Here is a 27459-nt window from a genome sequence, read left to right on the forward strand (position 1 = left end):
ATCCTATTGACCTGCCTGACTAGTGTAATCCTAGCCTAGATATCTGCCGATATACTTTTAGTGGCCTCTAGAAATGTTGTCTTTTCCACCTGAATGCTCATCTTTAGAGGGGAGCATTTTCTTAAACCGATTGACAGTTGTATCATGCTATGATTTCTCTATTTGTTGATGTTGGTTTTGGGGGCTTTCACCTCCATTTTCTAAATACCTTCCCACATTCAACGCTTATCAGATACTTTTCAGATTCTGTTGACTGTTCTTCATGGTGTAGTTTTAGCTATTGGCCTTTCCATAGAGCAGTGTATTCAACACAAATCTATGGCAATCATCTTCAAGGCACACATTTTAACATTAATTTATTTATGTGACTTTTAAAGATAACTGGATGCATAGGTCTGGTTGTGTCATAGCACAGAGAGTGACTGGTTATTTTCCCTGATGTTGACCTTGAAGTTACTTTTAAACAACTTGGAGAAACCGTACTCACATTGGCGTAGGCTGTATTGTGCCAATCAATGTAAAAAAAGAAAAAAACACTGAACTATGTTAAGGGTCCTGGGTGTACAGTTTCAAATTTGTATTACAACCAAGCATTTTGTCTCCAATGGCAGGAGTTTGACATTCTGCAGCAGCAATATGACAAGCTAAAGCAGAAGATGAAGGAAAAGCAATCAGGGCAAGCAGAAGGAGGGAATGCTGGGGAACCTGGTCAGAGGATGGTGGCGCTGCGGGACAATGTGGAAGGACTGATGCAGGAGACTTCATTCATTATGAATGAAATCCAAGGTAAGGAAGGCTACTGTTGTGTTTCAGAATCAGTATAATAAAATGTTCTTTTTAAGACTATAGGAGGACATAATATATAAGAGAGGAAATCTGCTGGTCATTTTGTGTGTTAGAAATATAAACCCAGCCAGAGTTCATTCTGGAAAAAAGATGATACAGTATATTGGATGTAAATAAATTGCTCTTTTAGATTAAACCTTCACTGAATGAAACAGGCTGGGCTAACTTATGCATATTTAAGTTTTACATTTATAATAATGGCGGCACGGTGGCGCAGTGGTAGCGCTGCTGCCTCGCAGTTAGGAGACCGGTTCGCTTCCGGGTCCTCCCTGCGTGGAGTTTGCATGTTCTCCCGTGTCTGCATGGGTTTCCTCCGGGCGCTCCGGTTTCCTCCCACAATCCAAAGACATGCAGGTTAGGTGGATTGGCGATTCTAAATTGGCCCTAGTGTGTGCTTGGTGTGTGGGTGTGTTTGTGTGTGTCCTGCGGTGGGTTGGCACCCTGCCCAGGATTGGTTCCTGCCTTGTGCCCTGTGTTGGCTGGGATTGGCTCCAGCAGACCCCCGTGACCCTGTATTCGGATTCAGCGGGTTAGAAAATGGATGGATGGATGGATGGATTTATAATAATAATACACCAGCATCACTACTAGTCCAATTACCAACTAGCTTATGCAGATGAGTAAAAATAATCATAACGTTGTAGAATAGCGATGTGTTGAACGCTGATTAGCACATGCGAGTAAGAATTCCACTGTAGTCTGTATACATGACAATAATGATAAATCTGTAAACTATAAAGCTGTATACTGTGCCAGTAACATGTGTAAATCTGTAAAGCTGCCCTCTCTCTACCCATAATTCATATCTCCATTTAAAAAATAGTCTTGTACAAAGGTCAGTCAGCATCTTCAAATTGAAATCGAGGAAAGACATTTCTCTACTTGAATGATTAGGCCCATTCATCAGTCACTGAACAAGAACACATTGGGTATTGGCCATAGTAACACATGAAGAGTGGGCAGAAAGTTTCAGATATAGAATAGCCAACCGCATGAGTGCCGAAGTGAGTGTAAGTTTTCTTTACAGCCATTTTGATGCTTTACTTGAATCCTGCAAACAATCTTGTTCAACTGGACTCTTGGCTGACTTAGATTTGGTTTTCAGAAATTACCTTGCTGGGTAAAATGAATGAGCTAATTTGTTTTAATTATTTCCATGGATTTTAACTTAGTGAGGTGTATTTAGTGAAGATCAGAGGTAGAGCTGTTAGCACTACTGCTTCACATCTCCTCAACTTGAACAGCTTGTTTCTCTCAGTGTCTCTTCAACTTTAGGAAGGTTTTCTTTGGGTATTTGAGTTTTCTACTGTGAACGCCCAAAGCCTTAGCCATTTCACCCTTCTTTTAAAATCACCACACAAACTGTGTCACACCCTTAGAAATAAGCTTTCAGTTCGCATGGCCAAGGCAAACAATTCGAAATTCTGACTCCCCAATATGTTTAAGAAATATTTGAAGACTCAATTGTTTGGTGAATTTCTGTTTAATTGATATTAGCTGGTATTGTTTCATAACCTATTAATTCTAAGCAGTTTGTATTCTGTTCTGAGCTTCTGAGCTCCTCCCTTGTGATGATCAATGATCAAATCCTATAACACTTTTTCCCAAACAGTCCCCCAGACCAGGGGTCCTCAATCACGGTCCCGGAGAGCCGCAGTGGCTGCAGGTTTTTGCTCCAATCCAGTTGCTTAATAAAAAGCACTTATTGCTAAAGTAACACTTCTGCTTCACTTTAGTGATTTTGAGCCCTTATTGCTTAATTTTGTCTTAAGCAGCTATTTTAATTGCTCCTTATTATCAATAACATGCAAATGACAAGAGAGAGCAGCATTTCTCCATTTAGCTTATTTACATTTACACCTGTGTGTATTTATCTGCACTATTGGGTTTAATTAAATACTTGGGAGAAAAATGAAGAGAAAAAAGTGAAGGACTGAGAATTACTTGTCCATTTTAGCCTTCAAATCATTTGCATGATAGAAAGGAAAGAAAATCTAGGATATGAGAATGACCTGACATAGCAGAGTTAATTTAATTTCATAGCTTGTTAGTGCTTTATTGGCAAGAATTGCTTTCTAATTAAGCAACCAGGTCAGAACAAAAACCTGCAGCCACTGCGGCTCTCCAGGACTGGGATTGAGGACCCCTGCCCCAGACTGATGTTTACTTGATTATTTTGACTTCTTTTGTAAGTTTCTTTGGATAAACGCATCTGCTAAACAAATAAATGGAAATGGATGAGACTTTCAATGAATATCAACACTGTTTCACATAGAAGAATAGATCTTTCCTGATGCAGGTTATCCATTCATCTGTTTTCTGATCCCATATCATCAAGTATAAGGCCCTATCACCTTGAACAGAGCACAATACTCATACATGCATTCCTATTGGACAATTCTAGAAAACATCTATTAACACATTTCTTTGGGATGCTGTGTGTACAATAAGAGAACATGACTTTGAATGGGTCACCTGCAATTTAAAGCCAACCGTACGAACCACTGCACCCCTGTATTGACGCTGGGACAGGCAGTAACCTTTAGGATTAAGTGAAAGGTCTATGGTTCACTGTTGTACTATGCATTCACTCTGTGGCTCTCTGATTGCAGATACAGAGGACTCACTCTACGATGGTGTAGACGAGCTGGATCAGAAGTCTTTAACTCTGCTTGGTCTGGACCAGAAGGTTAAAGATATTCGTGACTACATCCTAGACAAGGTCAGATTCCACAGCCAGTGCATGTAATGGAGCCGAAGAGATCACCCTGCCTGTGCTTTATCCCGATGACTGCTGGAAGATGATGTGGAAACTCTAGTCACTCTGTCTTGACGAAAGAGAGCACTTCAGAGTGGCTGTGCAGCACTGTTTCATAATGTTTACGCAGACAAAACAAACTCATTTGCAACCTGAAGAAAGGTGTTACAAGTTGCTAATTGCATTTCAAGTTGAAAAGAAAAGTATTCAAACCCAACATTATTTATTATGTATTTTGCCAAAATATATGGAGGTAATAGAAATAAACTTTCATCAAGAAGTCAGTCTTGTGTAGTGCTTTCTGAGCTAAGCTTTACTTCAAAGGTTATCTGTCAAAACATCTGGTGTTTGGTATAAAAATGCTCTTACAGATATAACTACAGCCAGGACGATGGGGATTGCATTCCTGAAAATTAAATTCCAATTAAGACTTACCTTGTGTGCACTTAAAGATGGAATCCCAAGGGTGTCCAAGGATGGGACAATATTTTACACTTGTTACATGTTTAAAATAAAACGCCTGTCACTTAACTGAAATTGCCTTTGCCTTGTAAGTGGTGAGCCAACATGCCAACTCCATGCAGCTTTTTTAGGCTGACGCACAAAAGGTTTCAAAGGTCAGCTGACCACCAGGTGCTCAGGCTTGGCTTCCCAGGTATCCCTATTCTGCATGAGGTTCTGTTTAGGTCTATGAAGGTCAACATAGACATAAGACATAGCACTTCCACTACATCAAGGTCACGAAAGAGGGCAAGTAATTTGGGTTCCTCCCATTGAAGATGGAAAATTGGGCCCACTGGGCAAAGACAGAAAGGAACACAAAGAACAAATTGAAATTATTTTATTTCTTGGTTATCCCGGAATATTCCCCCGGAAGAGCTGGAGAAAGTTGTTGAGGATAGGGAAAGGTGGTCAGTGCATTGTTAACCACAGACCTCAACAGGAAAAGGAGAGAGAAAATAATAATGATGAAGCAATATTCCTTTAATTTCTTAACAGATACCCTAGGCTACACTCCCCTAAAATGTTTAATTCAATATTAATTAAGGCATCTTTCATAGCAGACTTATCTCACACATGTCTTTCACACCCTACACTGTCCCTTAAGTTCCCAACAGGGTCTACTGTATGTGCTTTCTAAGGTTCCTTTATTCCTATACCACCATCAAGACCATCCAGCTTCTGATTTGGATTTTTCCTTTACAGAGTCACAGAGACCTTGGACCAGTCACAGTTACATTTGATCCAGCTCAGAACCAAAACAGAAAGAAATTGCACAAAACATGTACATCTATACATGACTAATTTTGATTCATCACTACACCTAATCTACACAGAGCTGCTTTGGACACAAGACAGAATACAGTTCAGGACAGAATACTACTGCACTGCAGAGAACATTCACACACCAACTCTTATGGGGTCTTTTAGAGTTGGCAATTTTTGGGATGAAGGTGGAAAACCAACAAAGGCAAAAACAGAACAAGTAACTTCCACACAGACAGTGAAGAACCAGATTCAACACCCAGGACTCTGGGGTTTGTGCCACCCTACTGCTTTTCTTAATCCCTCTTCCTCCCAAATAATATATCAATACAGGGTGGTCCAGATCTAATTATGCAGATCCAGATCGTCTGGATGACTTTGATTTATGTGGGGACGATTCCAGTTCGGCACGAAGATGATTCTTCATGTCGTCAGTTCGCACACTTCTCAATGGTCCGGGATTTTTCGGGTGACTTTCTATGTAACAAACTTAATAAGTTATAGCATAATGAAAATTGCATAATTAGATCTGGACCACCCTATAGATTCTGAAGATATGAAAGCAAAATGTTGGCAAGTTTTAAGCATTCAAATACGCAATTTATTTGTGAACAATGAGTTAATGCCAAGTATGCAATATTGGGTGAAACACAATATTTTACAAAGTAAAGTTTACACAATATTTTACAAAGTAAAGTTTACGAAGTAAAATTTAATGCCATTCACACTGAAAGCATATTTAATAACTTTTGTGTACATGTTCAAAAACCTCATACAGTATTTGCAGTTCTCTCCAGTGCTTTAGACAGGACAGGTTATTAATATTCTTCTCCCATCCCTACTTTTCCCAAACCTGATCTTTCCAAATAAACATTTGTGGGGTGCCAGAGTAACAGGTGCAAGGCAGGAACCATTGAAAATAAAGCAATATTGGCCTGCAATATTCAAATAAATATAGATTGGATTTTTATTTTGAATGATAGGTGAATCAGACATGGTATGCTAGGTGGTGCAGCGATTTGGACGTAGAGTGGGCTTTTCATTGTAGCCATTGAACCCTCTGTTGACCAACTGTAGGTTATGGATTCAGAAGTACCTGGCAGTGTTAAATCAGAGAACAAGTTTCCAACATTTTAAATTATATGGTTGTTTTTATCATAACAAGATCACACGTCACTGCTTGACGGTAATTCCTATGGCTGGCACATCCCGAGGAGAGTTTAGAGAAGGCTCTTGCTGCAGCTGTAAGCTTTCACTTAAACTAAAGTCTTAACTAGAGGACAATTCTTACTTTTAATGGAACATACAAATTAATTCTATCTTACCCTGCCTATAAACCTAATTTAACATCTTTTGGATGAGGGAGGAAAACTAGATTACCTGGATTAAAAAAAAAAAAACAGACTTTGGAAAATTATAAATTCTACACAGCTGACCAACTTATCTAGGATTCAAAATCAGGATAACATGATGAAGCAGTGCCAACCACTACACCCTAACAGCTGAAATAAGACATTAAAACATGCTGCCATTATTCCTTTCAAAAAGTGGGTTTGTCTCCTTAGGGTTAGATGGATACAAGGACCTAGCAGTAGCAGCTGGACCTTTAACATGCAAGCCCGTTACCTACTGTATAACATTGTGTGACTGTATATGTAAACGTGTTTAAAAATTTTGTTTGTATGTGAAGTGCAAAGTGGTTGCCATTACTGTTTATTTGTATAGTGTCATTCATGTTTACAGGTTTATGGAGACATTATTGTACAGTAAAATTTTTAAGTTATATATAGATATGCATTCTTGTGTGAACATGCTGTATATATTTGCAGCATTCAGTTTTTGTGCTAATAGTAATAATAATTCATCCCAGGATCTCCTCCACTGTTTTCTTAAGAATGATCAACACTTTTCTAAACTGCTGATCTGCTGCAGTTACCTTAAAACCTAAGTGGTGGCTCATCTCAGCTGCCTTTTGGACAAACTGTGAATTTGGAACTCATCACAAGGTAAGTGAAGAGGATCTGAAGAACAGCTTACATCTGCAACATCTTAGAATATATAAGACACAGAGGAAAGTGGAGTATATTAAGTACTCCTGCAGTGAACTGATAGCATTGTGATCACTAAAACCTCCGTTATGCATTATTGGAAGAAGCAGCTCATCCATATATGGAAAAGACAAGGAACACAAGTGAGGATAAAAATAAGGTGGAAAGGTTTCAGAACTGGCCCGGTGCTCTATAATGAGAAATGTTCCAGTGTGTTCCAGTAAGCTGAATGAACTATATCACACAGCCAGTCACAATATATTCATGGCATTTTGTGTATTACAGAAGACTGTCTCTAACTTATTCTAGATACTACTCTGATGCTGGATGGGGTAGAAAAAAGTCAGGAGGGAGACAGAAAATCTATGTGAAAGTACAATGGTGTAAAAGCAAGCGTATTACAACTAAAACTAAAATGTGTAATCCAGATATCGAAACATTTGCTGTTGAAATCGATCCATTTTACTGCCTAGTGAAATAAATGACATTTCCTAATTAAGGTTTATATTCAATCTGTTACTTACACTCTTTAATGATGATATTCAATCTGTTACTTACACTCTTTAATGATGAAAGATTCTGACCCTGGAATGGAGGTGACTTCAACTTTAGAAGGAACAATGACAAACCTCCATCAGTATGTGTCACATTCTATTTATTGCCCTGCTTTATCTACTGTATTATGAAGTACCTTTCCTATTTACAGTATCTATCCATCCATCCATCCATCAAACCTATCTAAACCCTTCTGACCATACAATTCAGGCTTCAGCAAACGTCCCTTAAATAAATGAAGGTGGGTTAAGTGATGCATTTACAAGCCTGCGCTAGGATCTGAACTTTCTGCTTTTAACTTGGGGTCTCACAGTGGCACAGAGTGGTTAGGATCACAGCACCAGAAACTTTGGTTCAATTTGTGGCCTGTGTTGAGAGACCATTTTCTTTCACTGTGTCCCAAAGGTGTGTGTGTGTTGATTCAGTTGCTGTTTGTGAGTAAATCACGTGATGGCCAGTTTTGCTTCCTGTGTTGCACCTTTTGCTACAGTTCCCCGGTTGTTGTACTGTGTTAGCCATTATGAATGTAGAGAAAAGCCAAGCAAAATGACACCTTTTATTGGCTAACTAAAAAGATTACAATATGCAAGCTTTCGAGGCAACTCAGGCCCCTTCTTCAGGTAATAAAAGGTGTCATTTTGCTTGGCTTTTCTCTACAGTTCCCCAAAAACTGTTTGCCCTATTTCCTCTGTTGCTGCAAATATTTAAATGAATATATTTATACCTTCAGCCAAAATGCAGTAGTTGACCTCTAATTCAATTACTTTTCACTCAGTGCCAATTAGTACTGGTTAACTTTTCACATTAGATAAATGATATACAGTATATTAAAAAGCATACATTATTTGTTCACTTAGGTACCCTCTGATATTTGATTTTAGTTTAAGTCTGGAAAGCATTCAGTGTCAAAACACATAATAATAAAGGGAAAGATTAAAAGGGCACTGTATGTATATAGGTACTGTGAACTCTATAAACAGAGTTTAGTACATCGCAAATTACACAAAGACATACGAGATAAATGCACACTCATATTTTTATGCAACTGGAAGTGGGTTATGACTTAATTATATACAAAGTGTAAAATGTAGCACCTTTCATGGTAAACGTGAGTGGTTAAAATTAACATGAACTGTAAGACACAATTCATGTAAAGACATTTTATTATGAGTGTGCAGACAGGTTAAGACATCCTGAATGAGCAGGTGGTAGGATCTGAACCTCTGTCCTTATGGTTTCTAAATGCAGTGTGAAGTTAAAGAAATATCTGCAAGTCCACCACTGCCCACAACTAAAAACATTGTTCCGCATGTAAAACACTTTTAAAGCTGATTTTGGGTATTAAAGAATTTTAAAAAGCACAACTCTGAGCCAAGTGCCTAGACATGCTTCTCACAAGCCACCTCTGTATGGCCAGCAGTGTAGCACTGCCAGGATGACTTCCCAATAATTCTTAGGAATGATGTTCAGAAGTCAAAATGCTATTTTTTGTCTCAAAGTTCTTTTCATCCAAATTATTAAATTACACTTAAATCAATAGAGAATATGTAAATAAATAAATAGAAGCTCTTGTGGTTAAACAAATAAATAAATAGAAGCTCTTGTGGTTAAACAGACAGTTAAGAGTCAGGCATTGGCTAGAAAGTAAAGAACTCTCCCTAAAGCCCTCCTTATGGGTCAGCCAAGGCACTCATTAATGACCCTGGCACAATGGAGAGCTCACATTTCTGCAATTCCCCATTTCTTGCTCTCCATGTTTCAGTCCTCAGACGAGTCAGTAGTGATGCGATGCCATGTCCAAGCACTCATCGAAACCTCAACAGAGTGTCCTCCGAAAAAGAAAAAGATGGGAGCAGAGGCTCCTACAGCAGGAAAGAAAAGGAAAAAAAACACCTTGAGCAGAAGTCTGGCTAGATACCCCCCACCAGGATCACAACTGGCCCAGCATCCCTCTTACAGACAATTCTACAGAGCATGCTCACCAACCTGCAAATAATTGTCATGCCAAGGGTTACCATGGTCATTAACAAGTAAAAGTTACTTCTAGTAAGTTGTCTAGGCTGTCAGCCTGTGAATGTCATTCCGCTTTTCCAGAGGGTGATGATGTCAGCAATACCTGGCTATTCCCTAATAGCCCAAAGTGGTTTAGATGGCGTCTGCATGTTTGATTCCAAAACCACTTCAAAGCTGACTTTAGGTTCAAGATTGTGAGTTAAACCAGTCTCTATACCACATTTAGCTACACATACTATACTTTTCAGTAAGAAATTGTGGCACCAGAAGACTATCTTAAACATCAGTTTTTGCATGTCTACTGAACAGTCCACCCCTACAAAATATATCACGCCACCCCATTTTGCTGCAGCTTAGGGTCACCAATGCTGGTCAGAGTTTTTGCTTACCATACCTGTTACGTTTCTTCAGTTCATCACACAGTCACTGGTCCATATCACATAATGGAACAAACACCAGTCTGGAGTGGCCCGCAATGGCCCTTGATGCTCTTCATCGGGATGATCAGAGCTGGGGTTGTGTATCTAGGTGGACAGAAAAAAAAAGTACTTTCAGTTATTTATACATTCTCTGAAAGAATTCTCTTACTCAGGGCTGGTACAGTTAGGGCTGCTCACAACTCCACAAAACTGCATTTGAATGCCAGTCCGGGCACAGCCTGGTGGAGTCTGCATGCTCTCCCTTTGTCTGTGTGGCACTCTAATTTCTTCCCTACATCCCAAGGATATGCATGTCAAGTTAATTTGAGATTCTAAAATTGTCCCTTTATCAGTGACTGATCATGTCCTGCGGTGAACTGGCACTATATTCAAGGTTAGGCTGCTGCTGTGCATGAATTACTGACAGGAGACGCCATAACTCTGCAATTAGATCAGGTGGATTCAGTAAATGGATACTAGATGAAAGATGAAAGATAGATATAGATAGATATCTATCTAGATATAGATATCTATCTATATAGATATATATATCTATCTATCTATATAGATGATAGTAGATAAAAGGATGCAAGAATTACACTAGTTAAATAAAGCAAAGAAATAGTGAATACTATTATGGTGGAAGAGCTAGTCAGTTTAAGTAGCTGACCATTATGATTCTGCCTACTACAGATTGATGGAAAGTGAGGATATGCCCTACACTTTATAAGTAAATGTCTCCACAACAGGAATTATATTTTATTTATTTACCTTGATTTATTTATTAAATTGTTTATGCTAATTTACCCAATCATGGTTCCAATTTTGAAGCAACCTAATCAACCTCAATGTTAGTTAAGCCTGTCTTGACAGAAAGCAATAAATGACTGGCCATCTCTCCATACGCACTCACACCTGGCCAATTTAATGAACCTCAGGACTTTGAGAGGTGGGAGAAAAGTCCATGCAGACAGGGAGAGAACATGCAGATTTCACACAGAACTTCATATTTCACTTCAGGAGTTGAACACAGCTAGGAGTTGAAGGCAGCATTGCTAACCCCTGCACCACCATGTTGTCCAAGTTCTTCTGCATTACTAATTTTCATGGCAATATAAAATTTAATGCCAAAAGAGATGTTTCTGAGTTGGAAAACTGCAAAGGACCCAAAGGGACAGGCAACATCAATGGCAAACCTGATTGTGAACTTACTGTTGCTTAACGTTGGCATTTACATTCTCCACCCGCAGACACTGCTTTCCCTTTTCCACTTGACCACTGCAGTGTGCCAGGCTGTTGGCTGGCTCGCTAAGAATCGTTCTCAGTGCATGACAGTGATGATTAGATGGTACACCAGTCTGGCAGTTTTTTGCTTGGGCTTTGTCGCTGTTCTTCTTCGGTGAGTCAGGGGTTGGGCAGGGGCCGGTGACATTAATTATTGGCACTAGTTTTGTCATGTTGTGGTTCACCTCAGAGCTGGACAGGTGCAGCTTCTTCATGTGATTCACAACAGCTGTGGCATTGAATGCTTGCTAAGGGTATCAGAAGAAAAGAGAAAACATTGTTTTATTCCAATTGAATGTTTTTGTCTTTACTTGGTCTTTATAACAGTAGCAATATTATTGACCAATGCCTAACCAAATAACATTTTTAGTTTAAAAACAAACTTTATTTTTGCAAACAGATGTAGAAAAGAACATGGCCAGGTTAAACAGAAATCAACCATATGCACAGATAATCCGTTATAAACAAGGTCTTATAGTCAGGGCACATGTAAGCAAAATGATTTTCCTTGAGCCACAATGATGCTTCTTATATATATAGCGTCCAATAGGCTCACCAAAAAAATAGTCTTATGGTTGGAATATACAGTAAGTGGATTAAGGTGCTCAGTCAAAAATCTTATGCTGAAGTCATCAGAGTTCATTTCAAATGCCATCTGTCCAATAAATATACAGATACATAACAACGTTTTCAAAGCCATTTAAAAGAATGCTTCACCCAAAAATGAAAATATTTTATTTGTTACTTACACCATGTAAAAGTCTGATAGTGATGGCCAAGATAAATGTTGAATCTTGTGTTTTCATGCAGAACAATGATAAAAACTTCTAATAGAAAGGCTGTCTATGGAGACCAACGCAAGACAAACGCAAACAATATCAAAAACATCCATGAAAACGTCTCAAGCTATTCATGTTACATAATCCACATGTTAAGTCTTCCAGAAGTATGCTCATAATGTCCCAAACATGTGTACTTTTACTACAATATTGTCAAATAAACGACTCTTGTGAATGAAAATTGAATGTGTTTAAGCAGGAATGAGTATTTGAATTATAGGCCCACCTCCCCGTCATTCATTTTAGGTTAGGAGTCCAGACCAGCAGCAGCTTATTCATCGGCTAACAATGAACGCCACATCATATCAGCACTGCAAAGTGCACTGTGAGATCTGTACAACTAAAAATTAGAAGTTAATGAAAGCCGAGTGAAAACTTGCTCATGCATATCCGAGATGCTGCAACAGGCAGAAGGTCAAGTCACAATTCATATATTTCTGCTAAATAATTCCAAGGTATTCCAATTGTGACACACAGCTCTGAATATACAGTAAATGTAACAACAGTGAGGCAGTTCTTCAATCCAAATTCACATTTGCATCTTTTGTTCACCAAAGCAATTTACAGAACTGGTTTACTTAACAATATTTTAGCAAAAACTGGGGCATCAAAAGCATACGACTGGGTTACTTGATATGGATTTTGTGACACAAGTAAGGTAACATTTTGTCATGGATGTTTTTGATGTTGTTTAATGTTGTCCGGTATTGGTCTCCATAGATGCCTATTCTTTCAGAAATTGTTTATTCATGAAAACGTGAAATTAATTATTTTCTTGGCCATAACTACAAACTACATAGGGTAAGCAACATATAAAAATATAATATAATATAATTCAGAGTCACAGGGGGTTGGCATTTGTACCAAAAGCAAATAGTCTTGAGTCCTGTCAATCTCAGAGCCCACTCACAAATAAAGCCACACTCACCCAGAGAAAATCTGAAACTGCCTGTTAATCGAAACCAGAACATTTTAAGACATATGGATTGAATGTTGGAGTATCTGAAGAAAACTTACTTGCACAAATGAAGAACAATAAAAGTCTTTATAGACAATGACCAAGCAGATATGAACTCAGGACACTGGATTTGCGAGACAGCAGTGCTAACCACTGTGCTCCCATTAAATAAATAGAAATATATTTATACTACAGACACCCCAAAGTCCTTACAATGTAAATCAATTGGAGTGCTGGTAGATGCAGTGACTGGAGGATTTGCAAAACTGTTATATTTACTTTTTAAAACACCTTCCATGATGATCACCTTAGCAAGTTCAACAGAAATAAATATTCTCACAGTTGGACCACTGGTAAGTTAAGAAACTTTAGATGTTGCATCAGCATAAAAAAAGTTTCTTTTTTTTTTCTCTAAAAACACATATAAATGTAAATGATGGACACTTCCATTATGCCAAAGCACTTAATATCAAGAACCAAGCCAGTTCAAGCAAGTCAGGTGACTCTGGAGAGTCTCTTCACTATAAAGTTTTATCTATCTATTATCATCAGTACTAATGCCATTTTTATATACAGTGGCCTTTCACAATGCACACCCTTCCCATTGTGTACAAAACTGACAGTGACATGTGGGATGGCTATGTTTATTATGTATAGCACCATGCCAGTGTATTACAAATTTATATGATCAGTTAGGGTCAAGTATATATTGTCACACACATACACATCACAGGCAGACTATGGACTTGACTAAAGGTATTGTTATGCCAGATCAGGGGTTAGCAGTGCGCACTACAGATCCTCAAAAGGAAAACCTGCTTAACACCACTTCCAGTTCTTCTGCCGATTCCCCTCCTAACGCCCACCTGACGACACCTCTGGATGCAGCCTGACCGTCATGCCTCCTCCTATATCTCCCCTATACAGCCGCCATACTGTCTCTATTGTTTCAGTTATGTTCTGGGCTCAGTCTCTCATTGCTTTGTGTTTTTTTTTTTGTTTTTTTTTTTGCATTTGCTATTCAAGTATATGGGGTGGCTAACCCAAATCTTTTTCTTGGTCTTTTCTTGTCATTATAGTATATGCATATGATATATTATATATTATGATTTCAGTTCAGGCAGGCCAAACATTATTCTTCATTATTATTATCATTGCATTTTTCCATAGCATATTTTATAGAGAAACCAAAGCCCATAATGATAATACCAAACATTATGGGGACTAAATGACATCTACAAGTGATTTTCACCCTGTGGCTTTTGGAATCAAGATACAGTCCCACAGCCACTCGCCATTCTTGCCCATTGTCAGGAAGACAACAATGAGTTGTTTGCTTTTTTTTTTGGTTTTCCTAAAAAGAGGCAGGCAAAAAATAAAGCAAAACTTCTCACCCGACTTGTTAATGCTTCTGTACTTTCCTCATTATTATTTTAGAAGCAAAACAACGATAATGTAACTCACCCGCCACTTTGACTTGGCAAAGTTCTTCTGGATCTGCACACTGACAGACCTATAGATGTTGTGAGTGCGAGCCGTCATTCCAGTAATCCTGTGAATTCAAAGAATGAAATCATATGCACGTTAAAAAACAAGTTGCACAAATTAATGAAATTCATGCCTCCACCCAACTATCCATTCTCTGAATATGCTTTTTCCATTACAAGATTAAAAGGGGGTAGGAGTATCTGGTGCAAGTCAGGAACCAGTTGTGGATGAGATGCTAGTCCGTTACAGGACACACTCAGTCACAGAGGGTTAGTTTGGTGTTGCAAGATGTCATACACCAGTTAGGGATTTGGATAATTTGGATAATTAATGGTGCACTTTCAGTAAACAGGGTGTGATTTTTCAATGGATTTACAAGAAGGAACAGAAATAGAAAAATGAACAATATACAAACATACTGTATATGTATATCTGTAAATGAGAGGTACAAGTAGATAGTGCTCCTGTGCCACAGCTCTACGGACTTACATTCAAGTTCCAGCCCAGCCATTTTCTCTTTTCCCAGCACTGGAGTGGATTTTCCTGAGGTACTCCAGCTTTCACCCACATCCCAAAGACAGATAGACTAAGGTATCTCACAACTCTATACAGATCCAATGGGAGAATGTGAAAGTGTGCCCGGTAGTGGATGGGCACACCAATGATAGTTGCTATTGACTTACAAATGTATAATAGAAAAAGCAGGTCCAGACAATTGATGGAGGGGGCATCTATCCATCTAGCTACCTATTAACAGCTCATCCATATCTATCTATCTATCTTACACCCACATCCCAAAGAATGACTTGCTACTCTAAATTAACCAACTGTGGATGTGTGGGTGTATATGTGTGTGTAATCTGCAGTGGACTGACGCACCCTCCAGGACTGGCTCTTTTCTTGCACCCAGTATTGCTGGCTCTGGCGCCTACAACCCTGTATTGGAATAAGAGGTTTTGAAAAATTAAGGATAGAAAGGATGTCCCTAGTGGAAACTACTATAAGGCAAATAGACTATAGTACTATAAGCTGATTTAGTTAATACTAAGAATTATGAAAAGCAAGCAAAAAATAACTGCTCTAGATGTTTACAATCTTTACAATATGTACAGTAAATGCATTAGAATGCTGAAATCTTTTCACACTGGCTCTAAAGCCCCATTATGTAACTCTTTTTAAATACTTATTCACCGTTGCAACAGCACAAGATTTATTTGTGAGATTCCATCCACCATGAAGTTTGATTGAAGAGCACTAATTACAGTATGCTCTCTTTTAACTTAGATTGCCCGCCTGGTAGGTGCTGTTGTTATGGTGTTTTCTTTAAAATTCTTCCTTATGTACAGTATATCAATTTATCCAATACTGTAGCAGTTTTACTACCACATTCTCTTTGTCTTTACAGGTGTATACCATTATTATGTTCATGAAACAACTTGGATTTTTATTTGCAGTGAAAGGTGCTAGACAGCTAGACAGACAGACAGACAGACAGACATATAGATAGATAGATAGATAGATAGATAGATAGATAGATAGATAGATAGATAGATAGATAGATAGATCAGGGTCAGATTTATATCCAAAACACAGATAGATAGATAGATAGATAGATAGATAGATAGATAGATAGATAGATAGATAGATAGATAGATAGATAGATAGATAGATAGATAGATAGATAGATAGATAGATAGATTCATTAAATGCTTCATTAAACCTTTGTGGGCCCTCAGTCTTCATAAGAAATTGTGTGATCTGGTGAGCTGGTAATTGCTTGGTAGTAAAAGGCTGAGGAGTTGTGTGTCGTGTCTAATCTCAGAATACTCAGGGTCATGTTTTGAAAAGCTAGGCTGGCCTTGATGTTTTTAATTACAACTAACAACGCTAGAAGATCAATCCATAACAACTTTGAAAGACTTATGTTTTTTGTGTAGACATTCAGAGATGAAGACAATCCAACTTGATGAGGTTTCATTAACAATGGTGACTAAGGTGATGTCAATAAAGAACTCCGGAAAAGAAACATCATTGGCAAAGGGCTGCAATGAGTAGAAGCTCATACCCTGAATCAGGAATTTTGTCACTTAGTTTTAGATGTGAGATGAGTCTAAATTCATTGATTACCAATGTCAGCCTCAGTCATGAGCAGGCAGATTCAACATAAATGCTCTTGCAAGAATCCCCCATAGGATGATACCACAGATCCAGCAGCCTGGGTTTCAGTGATCTCTGAATGTTTTATAGGTTTGCCTCTAAGAACTCCAGTTACCCTTCCACATCTCCAGAAATGTGCATGTTAGATGAAATGGTAATTCTAAATTCACCCTATAAGGATGTGTGTACGAGTGGTCCATGCAATTGACTGATGCACTGCCCAGGGTTGGTTACTACCTTATAACCAGTGCTCCTGGGTTAGATTCAAGCCCCGTTTATCCCAAAATTATATTAATTAGGTTTGAGAAAGGTATGCAGGATACCACAGATGCATTACTGTACAAATGCCATGGATGTCATGTCACACACCCTTACAAAAAAAAAAGATTGTCAGTGGGTACCCCAGCAGCACCCTCATCCCAAGTACAGTAATTTTCCAAAGCCACTGTGCTTAGCACTTTGTTCCTATAATTTAAATTATGGAGGCATGCACTCTATAATGCTTTGTCCTAAACAATCCATGTGTTGCTTAAGCAGGTTACAAGGTAACACGCAGATGTTAAATGAAAGCTTTTGCCATTCCATACCAGGGATGTCTCAGAGCCTGCTCACAAGTAAAGCGCATCTTGGGGTTCTTCTGCATCATGTTGCGGATAAAATCTTTAGCTGAGAGTGAAAACAACAGCAAAAAGAATAGTTAAAAATATTGTAACATACAGTACATAATGAATGGCTTACAAGCTCTAGGCCATTCACTTTAAGAGTCTCAGTTTTTATTAACTTCACATGCACACTTTTATTTTACAGAAAAGTAACACACACTCCTAAGTAGACCACCCTTATTGTTTCACCTCTCCAATGAGCATCCACTAAATCATAAGTAGATTGACCTGACTTAAGACTACCCATTAAATACGCTCTGGTCAAATCCTCAACTTGCTCACATAGCACCTAAAGAGAACACATGTACTATCAAAACTTCCAGCAATTCATTCAGTCAGACATTTTTAAACCACAACTGACTGTACATAGACCAACTCTTGGACATCTGGAGAGTACTTTTAGATGTTGAACCTAGCACTTATGTTCTCAGAGGTAGGAAATGTAGATAAACACCAGACAAGCTCATTGTGTAGGTGATAATCATTTTGAATATCATCTTACTTCCACTTCAATGATTATGAGAATAGACTCCAACCATTCCCCATTCAGTGATCCCCCATGTCCATGATTGAGATAAACTCACTGAAACACTCCCCGGAAGGCCAGCCTTTTTGCCCCCAACTACTATCCCAGTAGGTACACTTCTACTTCCATAATATTAATAACCCCCTAATGCTGGGAATACACTGTGCAATTTTCAGAAATCATTCTCAAGTGGCTACTCCCACTGCACGATGGAGCCGCAAGTCATTTACTTGCTCAAACTGTACAAGCAAGTTTGGTCTGATTAGCATGTCATGACGTGGGTGCTTAGACTATATATGTACATGGCCCCGATGGACAGTTTTACCCAGTGAAATGTTGTGATAAAACTTTACCCATTCAAGAAAACAATATGGACAAAGGCTTCTCAAAATGTCAACAAAGAAAAGAGGTGTGCTGCTCACTGTGCTTTGAAACTACAAAAAAAAACACAAAAAGGCGTAACTAGACATGTAGATTGTTGGGAAGACAAGGACAACATAATCTATTTTACAGAGAAAATTGGAGGTACACAACCTACGTAATTTAACATTGCGTGTGCTCATTTCCGGTTCTTTCAGTAAACGTTTGATAAGATTCTGTTTTAGTTGTATGTGTGTTGCCTACAAAATAGCTTTTTAAAATCAAAAAAGTTGAAAATAAGCATGACAATGGCAACACCCAATGCACAATGACCACTCAGTATGGTCCCTACACAATGAATTTCAGGAAATTTGATGGCGACATCAGAAAATTGGCTCATGAGACTGCTCATGCTGCAAGACAGCCAAACAAAATTTCTGACATGACAGAAATTCTTCTGATTATACAACAGTCCAATCATCAGATGCAGTTGGGCACTGCAACCCCTCTCATACTGCACGTGAAACAACATTGGATGAAGCTGAAATTTGAGCCGACTGAAGCTTAAAATCTTCACTGTGTATGTCTGCTTAAGAAAACTCCCAAGAAAACCACTTATTCTTTCTCCCTCCAAATAAACATGTACAATACATGGCACACTACCAGGCACTGCCAAAACATAAAACCCCATTTATGATTCACAAGGTGAGGTGGACTAACTCTGATCTCAGGGGGCAGCTAGGCAGGAGACCTCCATTGTCAAGAAGCCCTCTAGTGAGACTCCAAAGCAGCCCACCTCCCAATCTTCTTTCTGCCAAACAAGCTAAAGATATTTCAAATACCGCTCACTGAAGCGTGTTTGTCAAGCCATGATTCTTATGTTTACGTATCCCAGGCAGGTAGTGTTACACTGTATATCAACTTTATATCATATCTTTTTGTATTTTCTGTTATTTTAATAATTATGTATTGTATTTTTAAATATGCCTTTATTCCATGTGCTTTGTGTGTGAAGCCCCAGGTGGTGGGGCCACCTTGATGTCACTGCTGATGGGTCCTCCCTCTGCCGTTATCTGAAAGCCAAAGCGAGAGATCCAGATAGAGGCTCATTGCATTTGTTAGGAATCTTTTGGGGTTTTGCAAATATTCCAATTTTTCTTGTTGGATTTTCTGGCTTTTTGATCGTTTTCTGTTTCTGTGTTGGGATTACTGTATCTTCATTGAGACTTGTTTGCTGTGGATTGTCTTTTTGTCTAATCCTTTTGCCTTTTTGCTCTGTTGAGCATTTTGCTTTATTTTCTATGTTTGTTAATATTTATTTATAAAGATTCTTTGTTTACCCTTTTTTGTATAAGTGATTGTGTAGGAGGGGGGGTTACAGTCATCGCCCTTCTTATGGGTCTTTTGCTATACTTTGAAGTGTTAAGCCAGTTTTGCCCATTTTGGGCCTGGCCAAGTTAAAGCCTGCTGGTAGGCAAGCTGGTCTGGGATGACTCTCTTCTGGGCTGGCCATACAAAGTCCAGGGCTGTTTATGGTTATTTTTAGGAGGTTTCAACCGAATTACACAATATTATTGACTCCAGTGTACAACAGGTAGCAACTTACCAGACTCAGAAATATCATCCCAGAATGGAGAGTCAAACTCATACTCTGCCTTCATAATCTTGGAGAAAAGCCTAGACTCTGTTTCTTCATAGAACGGTGGGTAGCCACACAACCTGTGAAAGGCAAGAAGTTTCAGTCATGCATGCAAAGCTTCAGAGACTTTTTCTGATTAACTCTTTAAAAGACATATTCCTTCTGAGGAAGAGCACCATAGTTATTGTGTCAAATGTGGCTAGAGAAAACATGCTAGACGACGCAAGAGGTCAAATGACTTTAAAAATCATTAGAAGGAAAGAAATGGGGTTGGAAGAAGGCCACCACTAGTTGCCACCTCTCCATATCTGGCTTTTATCCCCCCTTCTTTTAAAGCAAAGTTAAATAAACATATCTCTTTTTGTGCCATATTTATCTTGTGTAATTATTTACGCCATGGTTACAAAAGGGACTAGTCTGTTCTGCATCAAGAAACATATTCCAGGGGAGAAAGCATAACCCTGCTGGAAACATATGACCAATGGGATTTAATTCTAAAATATTTGCTAATTACATAATGGTTCCGACTGCTAACTTAACTGAACATTTTATTTTCACTTTAATATATTTAATTTGTCAGATCACAGATAATAAAAAATGCAATCACATCTTCCTTTGGTACAAAACTGAATTAGTGTTCCTAATCTTTTCTTAAAGTACATAATGTTTTGATTGATGATTTGTGTGTGTGTGTGTTTGTCTTGCGATGGACTGGCTCTCTGTCCAGGTAATGTTTCTGCCTCTTGTCCTATTTTTGCTGGGATTGGCTCCAGCTTCCCTGCAACTCTGCTCAGGATAAAGCAGGTATAGAAAATGGAGAGATGGATGGTATAGCTGTGTAGTAAAGTGACACACTTGCTCAATGCACAAAGGTCATCAAATGGCTTGGGATATCTGTTCAAAAAATCTGAGGATGTGACATGCCATCACTGGTAAAGATCAACACAAAACCTTGCTAAATTAAAGCCAAAGATACCCAACTATATTATGGGTCAGCTTTTCTAGTAGGCTTGAAAATAAACTTTCATACCCAAGTGGATTGCATTATGAAAAACAGGGTAACCTTCTACTCTTTATACAGAGGTGAACCTGTATGCTATATACTGCACAACCGAGGTGTGTTCGAGTTTGCTGTGTTGCCTTTATACTTTGTGTCTTACTTTGCAATGTAATATTCACTTAAGAACTAACAAAATCTGATTTCCTGTAAAATGGTCAGAGAAGGCAATAAAAGGTGATTTTGAACTTCAACATGAAATGCGACCTGGCTTGATCACCCACAACATTTGATGATTGCAAAATTTTTATAATACTACCATTATATTATGTACGCTGCATTATGTTCTGTTCTGATCTTTTTGTTTAGTGCAGTTATTTTTCAGTTTTGAAAATATACAGTATTTCAAGATGGATAAACAGGGTAGTGATTAATTGAGTCACTGTTAATTATATTCTCCACTAGATAGCAGTGTAAATATTTGATATTTTAAAAGAGTACACTGTAAAAGGGTCAAATTCTCAATAAAGCTCAATTACTCACATTGCTACAAAAAGTAATACTGAATTTTAAATCGAAATAGAAGCAAAATCAAAACGTGTGACTAAATGTGTGCATGTTATTTCTTTGTTTTGAGAACTGCATTCTGGGGAAGAAGTGTTTTTAAAAGGTATGCAATTTTTAACTAGAGACTGGCTCCTTATAGATTATTACGAGGGAAAAGTTACTGAACTACAAATTGCAATTCATGCTTTGAAATTATTTTTCTTATTTCTAATAAGCTGACCAGCTATGCTACAAAAAAAGAAAACTTAAGTCTGAGGTGACCTGTGCCTTTACAGTACTGTTTGGTACAATAATAAAATTTCCTTATTTCCTTTGCCATGCTGGGCCAACAAATGAAAATAAAAAGAAATATAGAGTATGTCATAATTATTTTTGGGAGAATACTCCATCCAAAAATATCGATTGGTATATGCTAACACCTACACATTTAAATGCAAGTTAATGAATGCAGAAAGGTGCATGGTTCATTCACTAATTCATTGATTTACTAAATCTATTTATTTCATTACAGTACCCTTAGGAAATTCAGAAACTCTTCTTGTAAGGAAAATTTGTGTTGATTTCACTTTGCATTTAGTGCTACTTGACTATTGTTTCTCTTGTCATACAGTGTTTGTGTTTGTCTGCATTTGACTATTCTTTACTGACAGTTCTAAAATTTTACACTCACTTAAAATAATTGTATGGAAAAGTCCCCATGGTCATGACAGCTACCGGAAGACAGCAATGCCATAAACAGCTTGCTGCATTTCATGAATGGCAATAGTATGTAAGTGTGCATTTGACAGCACATGAGTGAAAAAGTGGCACATTTCGGGGTGGGTTAACTTCTTACAGTAGGGGTTAATGAGCCACCTTGAGCAATAAAGTTTGATTCAAATTAAAATGCATTCTGGAAAAAGAAAAGTCAATCAGTGTGACCCGTGCATGCCATATTGTTACTCTGCTGCTTGCTCCAGCACTTCTCCCCAAATGTGTAATTCCATAATCCAGGGTTTTTAAAACTGAGGTCCTGAACTCAATGTGAATGGGGAGCAGATTCCTGAAAGTTGTGGAAGAGCTTTAAATACATCTAGACATACATATAACATGGTCATAAGCTACAGCTAAAATTCTTCTGTAATCAACCAGCTTTATTTTGAAGGTGCAACAATCAGCATTGCAAGTTGACAGAGTAAAAATAACTATTAAAATTATCAGGCATTAGGATTCTAAGAGGAGAGTTATGGATGTGGTGAGAGAGGACATGCAGGTGGTGGGTCTAACAGAGCAAGATGGACAGGACTGAAAGATATGGAAGAAGGTGATCCACTGTGGCAACCCCTAACGGGAGCAACTGAAAAAAGAAGAAGAAGGAGTTTGAGGATCAGTTCAGCATACAGATTCTTAAAAGGTGAAAAAAAAACTGACATTCCTACATGTAGCCGAATAAAACATGGAAGAATGAAAGGCTTAATCAGGCATACGGAGGTACAGCTAAATGATGCATGCTCTAATGATAACCTGTTACTCTCAAGTGGCATGGGTGCGAGCAACTTTCTAATTTTATACTCTGTTTGTGAAGGTGAAAATAATCTGTGGACAATACTAAATGACTCTGTCAGGATGAAACAGCAATATCTTAGGCCTACAACACAACATCAAGGAAGCCCATCATCAATTCCCTTAGCCCCCCTTGACCCTGAAGTGGATTGAGCAATTTTTTATAAATGAATGAATGGACAGACAAATGGAGAGATATTTTTAAGTCTAATTATTAGATAGTCTTGTGTGGTTCAAGGTGAATACAACTATCTGACTGGTTTACGGTCTATTCATGCAAAAAAAAAGAAGATACGTTGTATGCTTAAAGGCCTAACAATAAACTACATTTACAGTATATATTTGAGTGGTGCCTTTATCCAAGGTGACTTATTAATATCTGAGATGCAGTTGGTTACATTTCTTTTTTGCTTTTCCCAATTGGAGCCTAGGCAGGTAATGTCACTTGCCAATAGTCACACATTGTCACTAGTGGGATTTGATCCCACAACCTCAGGGTTGTGAAGTACAAAGACTGCTACATCACACTTGAGAAACACTGGAGAGTACAGTGAAATTTGTACCTGCATGTGCCAATTAGCCTGAGACATGTTGAAATTATCTAGCACTATTATTAAGGAGTGTCTTGCAGTGGATGAGTCAGATGGTGACCATGTCCTCGTCCTCACGTAGACCTAAGTATCTCAAACCTTTGACTCTTGCTCAGTTACAGTAGGTCCCACTTAGCGGCTTCTAAATTTCTAGTTAGTGCATTTTATAGTTAGTGCATAGTTAGTGTATTTTAAATTTATCAGCAAATGTGGAAAAATCTAGTATGTCACATCTTTCAGGTTTTCGGCAAATGATGTTGCCCCTATAATTAACAATCTCTAGATTTCATTTTTCCTGAGCTTCACGTACACAATATTGGTTTTTTTTTCACATATCAGCAACACCTACCATTTAAATCACATAGTCGCTGCATTTCAATCACATGATCGTAATCTGCCATTTTCATTGGTAGGCAGTCTTCCCTCATTGGTCAGTGGAATTGCTAGGCTTTTGTCTTGCAGTATGTAAAATACTGTGTACATACTAGCTTCTTCCATCATGCTATGACCGGAATGAAGACATATTTGGCCATCACCACCACCTTATAACTTCAGGAAAGACCTAGTAACTCCAAAAACTAAACAAAAAATTAATTTTGAATAAGAATGGCAGTTACTAGGTTTTTCCATTGCACATGAAATTTATGGTTGACACATTTATCCAAGGTGACTTATAACAACTGACGTACAGCTGAATATATTCCTTTTGTTTTTCAAATTGAAGCAGAGACAGGTGAAGGGACTCGCTCATGGTCACACAGTGTTAGTAGCAAGATTTGAACCCATAACCTCTGGGTTTGAATTCTAAAGCCTCACCCACTACAATGCACTGCCCGCATTAAATGATACACTGCTTCTACTAGCAGACAATAATCATTAACATGCACAATCTCCAATCCAAAGCCTTACCCACTATAGCACACAACTTACTACCAATCTTAGCTTCAAAATGCTTGGTTCAAACTATAAATATTCTGATCCTACTGGACAGCAACCTGGCAGCCCATAATTTCATGTAATCATACCAGAGATACTCACAGAATGTATGTGATGACACCAACCGACCAGCAATCCACAGCTTTGCTGTATGGCTTCTGAGTTAAAACTTCTGGAGCTGCAAAGATAAAACAGTAAGCCGTCCATCAGAATTCATTTATTTCATTCTAAGTTAAATAAGCCTGTACTCAGCCTTTTTCTCTTACTTGCTGTTTTATTCATGTAAACAATGAAATAACATGGAGTTCTATAACCAAATGGCTCTCTTTAATGGCTGGAGGTTGATTGCTGATTTTCATCAAATGTCTTTGAATCATACTATTGTACTTGTTGTGTTGTTTTTACTTTATTAAGTTATGTTTAATCATTATGCTTTGCTTCTTAAATGAACAAATAAGAGTCATCCATCCATTTAGAAGGCATACCTGTTGAGAACCTGTAGGAGGACAAAGTTCCCTATGCTGGCTTACACAGTCAGGCTACTTTATGCGCCCATTCCCCTACCTTATTCTTCAGCTGAGGGCTTTCTAAACATCAATTTGTGTAAGGTTAGTTCACTCTAACATTACTGAATTTGCTTTTAGGGAGACTGACTGTTAAGCTCCCTAAACACATGATCTTTATCCTATCTTTGCTGCCTATATGCTTAAATCTTTTATAGTTCTTATAAAATGTTCTAATGAAAATAAACCAATTGTCTTACTCAGATCATGGTAATGAATCTAAATAAACCAATTGTCTTACTCAGATTTATTCTAGGGTGGCATGGTAGTGCACTGGTTATTAATCTATAGTCTAAACCAATTGTCTTACTCAGATTTATTCTAGGGTGACATGGTAGTGCACTGGTTATTAATATATAGTCTAAACCAATTGTCTTACTCAGATTTATTCTAGGGTGGCATGGTAGTGCACTGGTTATTAATCTATAGTCTAAACCAATTGTCTTACTCAGATTTATTCTAGGGTGGCATGGTAGTGCACTGGTTATTAATATATAGTCTAACAGCTTCAGATTCTTCAATTCCAATCTCAGTCTCAGCACTTTCTGTTTGGAAGTTGCATGCCGTTTGTGTGTCTTTGTGACATTTCCTCTGGGTAGTTTGGCTCTCACCCAGAACCCAAAAAAGGAGACTTTAGGCTAACGGGTGACTATAAATTGGCCGAATATGAGTGAAGTTACAGAAATAGATGATGGCTTCCCTAGTATTCAGCAGTATGAAAAAAGTGAGTAGCTTGGCAAAGATGCATTAAAAAGCGTCAATGCACTGATAGTTACTCTCAAATGCTAAAACCAAAAATACCCTCCTATGACTCAATAAAGTTACAAAATAAATGTGCAGAAATTACTTCAAAATATAAATGAAACAAATGCAAGACACAGTTAATTAAATTATAAAAAACTAAACAAAAATAATGTCAATACAAAAAATAAGATAGGAATAAACAGAATTCAAATACAAAAAGTTAAAATTGGTAATTTATTTATTTTTTGTGATTTCCTTCACTTTTTGGCAAGAGTTTGGATTAGATTTTTTTTGTTTTTTAGACCCTAGAATTTAACCTTAAGTCATTTTTGCAATTAGTGACTTAATTTTGATGATTTTAATTTTTTTGGGCTGTTTCCGGCACTATTTTTGTTTGTTTATATTCACAGTGATTTTGTGCAAGGACGTCATCAAAAACACAACCTCTTTGTACCTTAAAATCCGGTACTCTTTTTCTTGTGGCTTTTCATTCCTGCACTAGTTTTGGACTTTTTTTATTTTGCATTTTAGCTTTGGTAACATTGCAGTGCCCTTTCCAGTTACAACTATTTTGTCAATTTCTGATTATGCCTTTTACACCTCCAGTTAATATTCTTGGTAATTTCCTAGCATTACAAAAAAACCCAGAAAAGCGCAAAATGTTAATTAGTTTGATCCCAAAAAAAAAGATCCAAAACTCAAAATGCAAAAACAAAACGTCAAAAGCATGAAAGTTCAATAAATCTTCCCAATAAAGAATACAATTAACTAGGGTAAAGTCGAAAAAGAGACAAGCATGAAGCAAAATGTGTTTCTAAAATATTAAAAAGAGCCATAACAATCAGAGGCTAACAGCTTGTAATAGCAGGAGACTAATCCAAATGCTGGCCTTGCCTCTACTGTAAAGAATCTGAAGTTTTGGCATCCAAGACTTAGTCCATTTCATTTTTCGATTTTTTTTATCACTATACTAAAGATGCCATATCTCATCTTCATATGGTCACCACTGTTTTGTATCGTTCCTTGCATGGCCAGGCTGCATATTATTTAAGGAAGCTATGTATGTTGCCAGTCACATTGTGAGGAAGTCATTTGATTTCATGTAGTCCCATTTATGTAAAATGTTTGCATACCTTTATGCTTTTAAGAATTTCTGGATACCAGTAATACTTGTTTTGGCTCGGGGGTAATCTATTCTTTTGTTTAAAATAATGTTTTCTCGTGAACACCAACATATTGTGTTTTGTTGTTCATAACCCTACCCCATTATGACACATAACATTATTAGGCCTCAGTATTTAAGATTGCAGCGCGCAACCCTGTCCAAGTCTCTGTATATTAACAAACAAACCTTCTTATCATAATTAGTGCTTCTGAATCTTGAATTTTTTTTTTTTGTTGTAAAATTAACAATGTTGATACTTGTTTTGAATATTGGGCTTTAGTTACTTGTTGCTTCTTTCTTTGATCAATTTTGTTTTTGACCTCAAGCCATTTTTGACCTAAATTCTGCTCTCATTTCTTAGTCTTTGCACCTTTTCCTTTTGTTTCTTTCACCCTTTCACAGCATCAGAATACGCACAACTTGTGGCATCCAAATACTGCATGCTTTTTTAAAAAAAACAAAACAAAACAAAACAAAACAAAAAACAAAGAATTAGATAGAGGCAATTAAGACAAGCTAGTGTGAGGACTGGACAAT

The 27459-nt window shown here is 37.7% G+C and overlaps 2 protein-coding genes across 5 annotated transcripts in view; one reads left to right on the top strand and one right to left on the bottom strand.

Moving 5' to 3' along the window:
• The window catches only part of si:ch1073-15f12.3 (laminin subunit beta-3), a 51402-nt gene extending 47514 nt beyond the window's left edge, over positions 1–3888 (top strand). The window contains exons 22-23 of the mRNA XM_039748592.1: positions 612–786; positions 3459–3888. Coding sequence (XP_039604526.1) covers positions 612–786; positions 3459–3595 — 312 coding nt within the window. The 3' untranslated portion in view covers positions 3596–3888. The remainder of the gene's footprint in view (positions 1–611; positions 787–3458) is intronic.
• A 4200-nt stretch (positions 3889–8088) lies between these two features.
• The window catches only part of LOC120525911 (calcium/calmodulin-dependent protein kinase type 1D-like), a 91837-nt gene continuing 72466 nt past the window's right edge, over positions 8089–27459 (bottom strand). For all 4 annotated transcript variants that reach the window (XM_039748595.1, XM_039748593.1, XM_039748594.1 and 1 more), the window contains exons 7-13: positions 24553–24628; positions 19786–19898; positions 17219–17297; positions 14451–14538; positions 11118–11437; positions 9881–10010; positions 8089–9335 (exon numbers count right to left, since the gene is read on the bottom strand). In XM_039748595.1, the coding sequence (XP_039604529.1) occupies positions 9923–10010; positions 11118–11437; positions 14451–14538; positions 17219–17297; positions 19786–19898; positions 24553–24628 (764 nt within the window). In that variant the 3' untranslated portion in view covers positions 8089–9335; positions 9881–9922. The remainder of the gene's footprint in view (positions 9336–9880; positions 10011–11117; positions 11438–14450; positions 14539–17218; positions 17298–19785; positions 19899–24552; positions 24629–27459) is intronic.

Source organism: Polypterus senegalus, chromosome 3, assembly GCF_016835505.1.
Source record: "Polypterus senegalus isolate Bchr_013 chromosome 3, ASM1683550v1, whole genome shotgun sequence".
NCBI classification, from domain to species: domain Eukaryota; kingdom Metazoa; phylum Chordata; class Cladistia; order Polypteriformes; family Polypteridae; genus Polypterus; species Polypterus senegalus.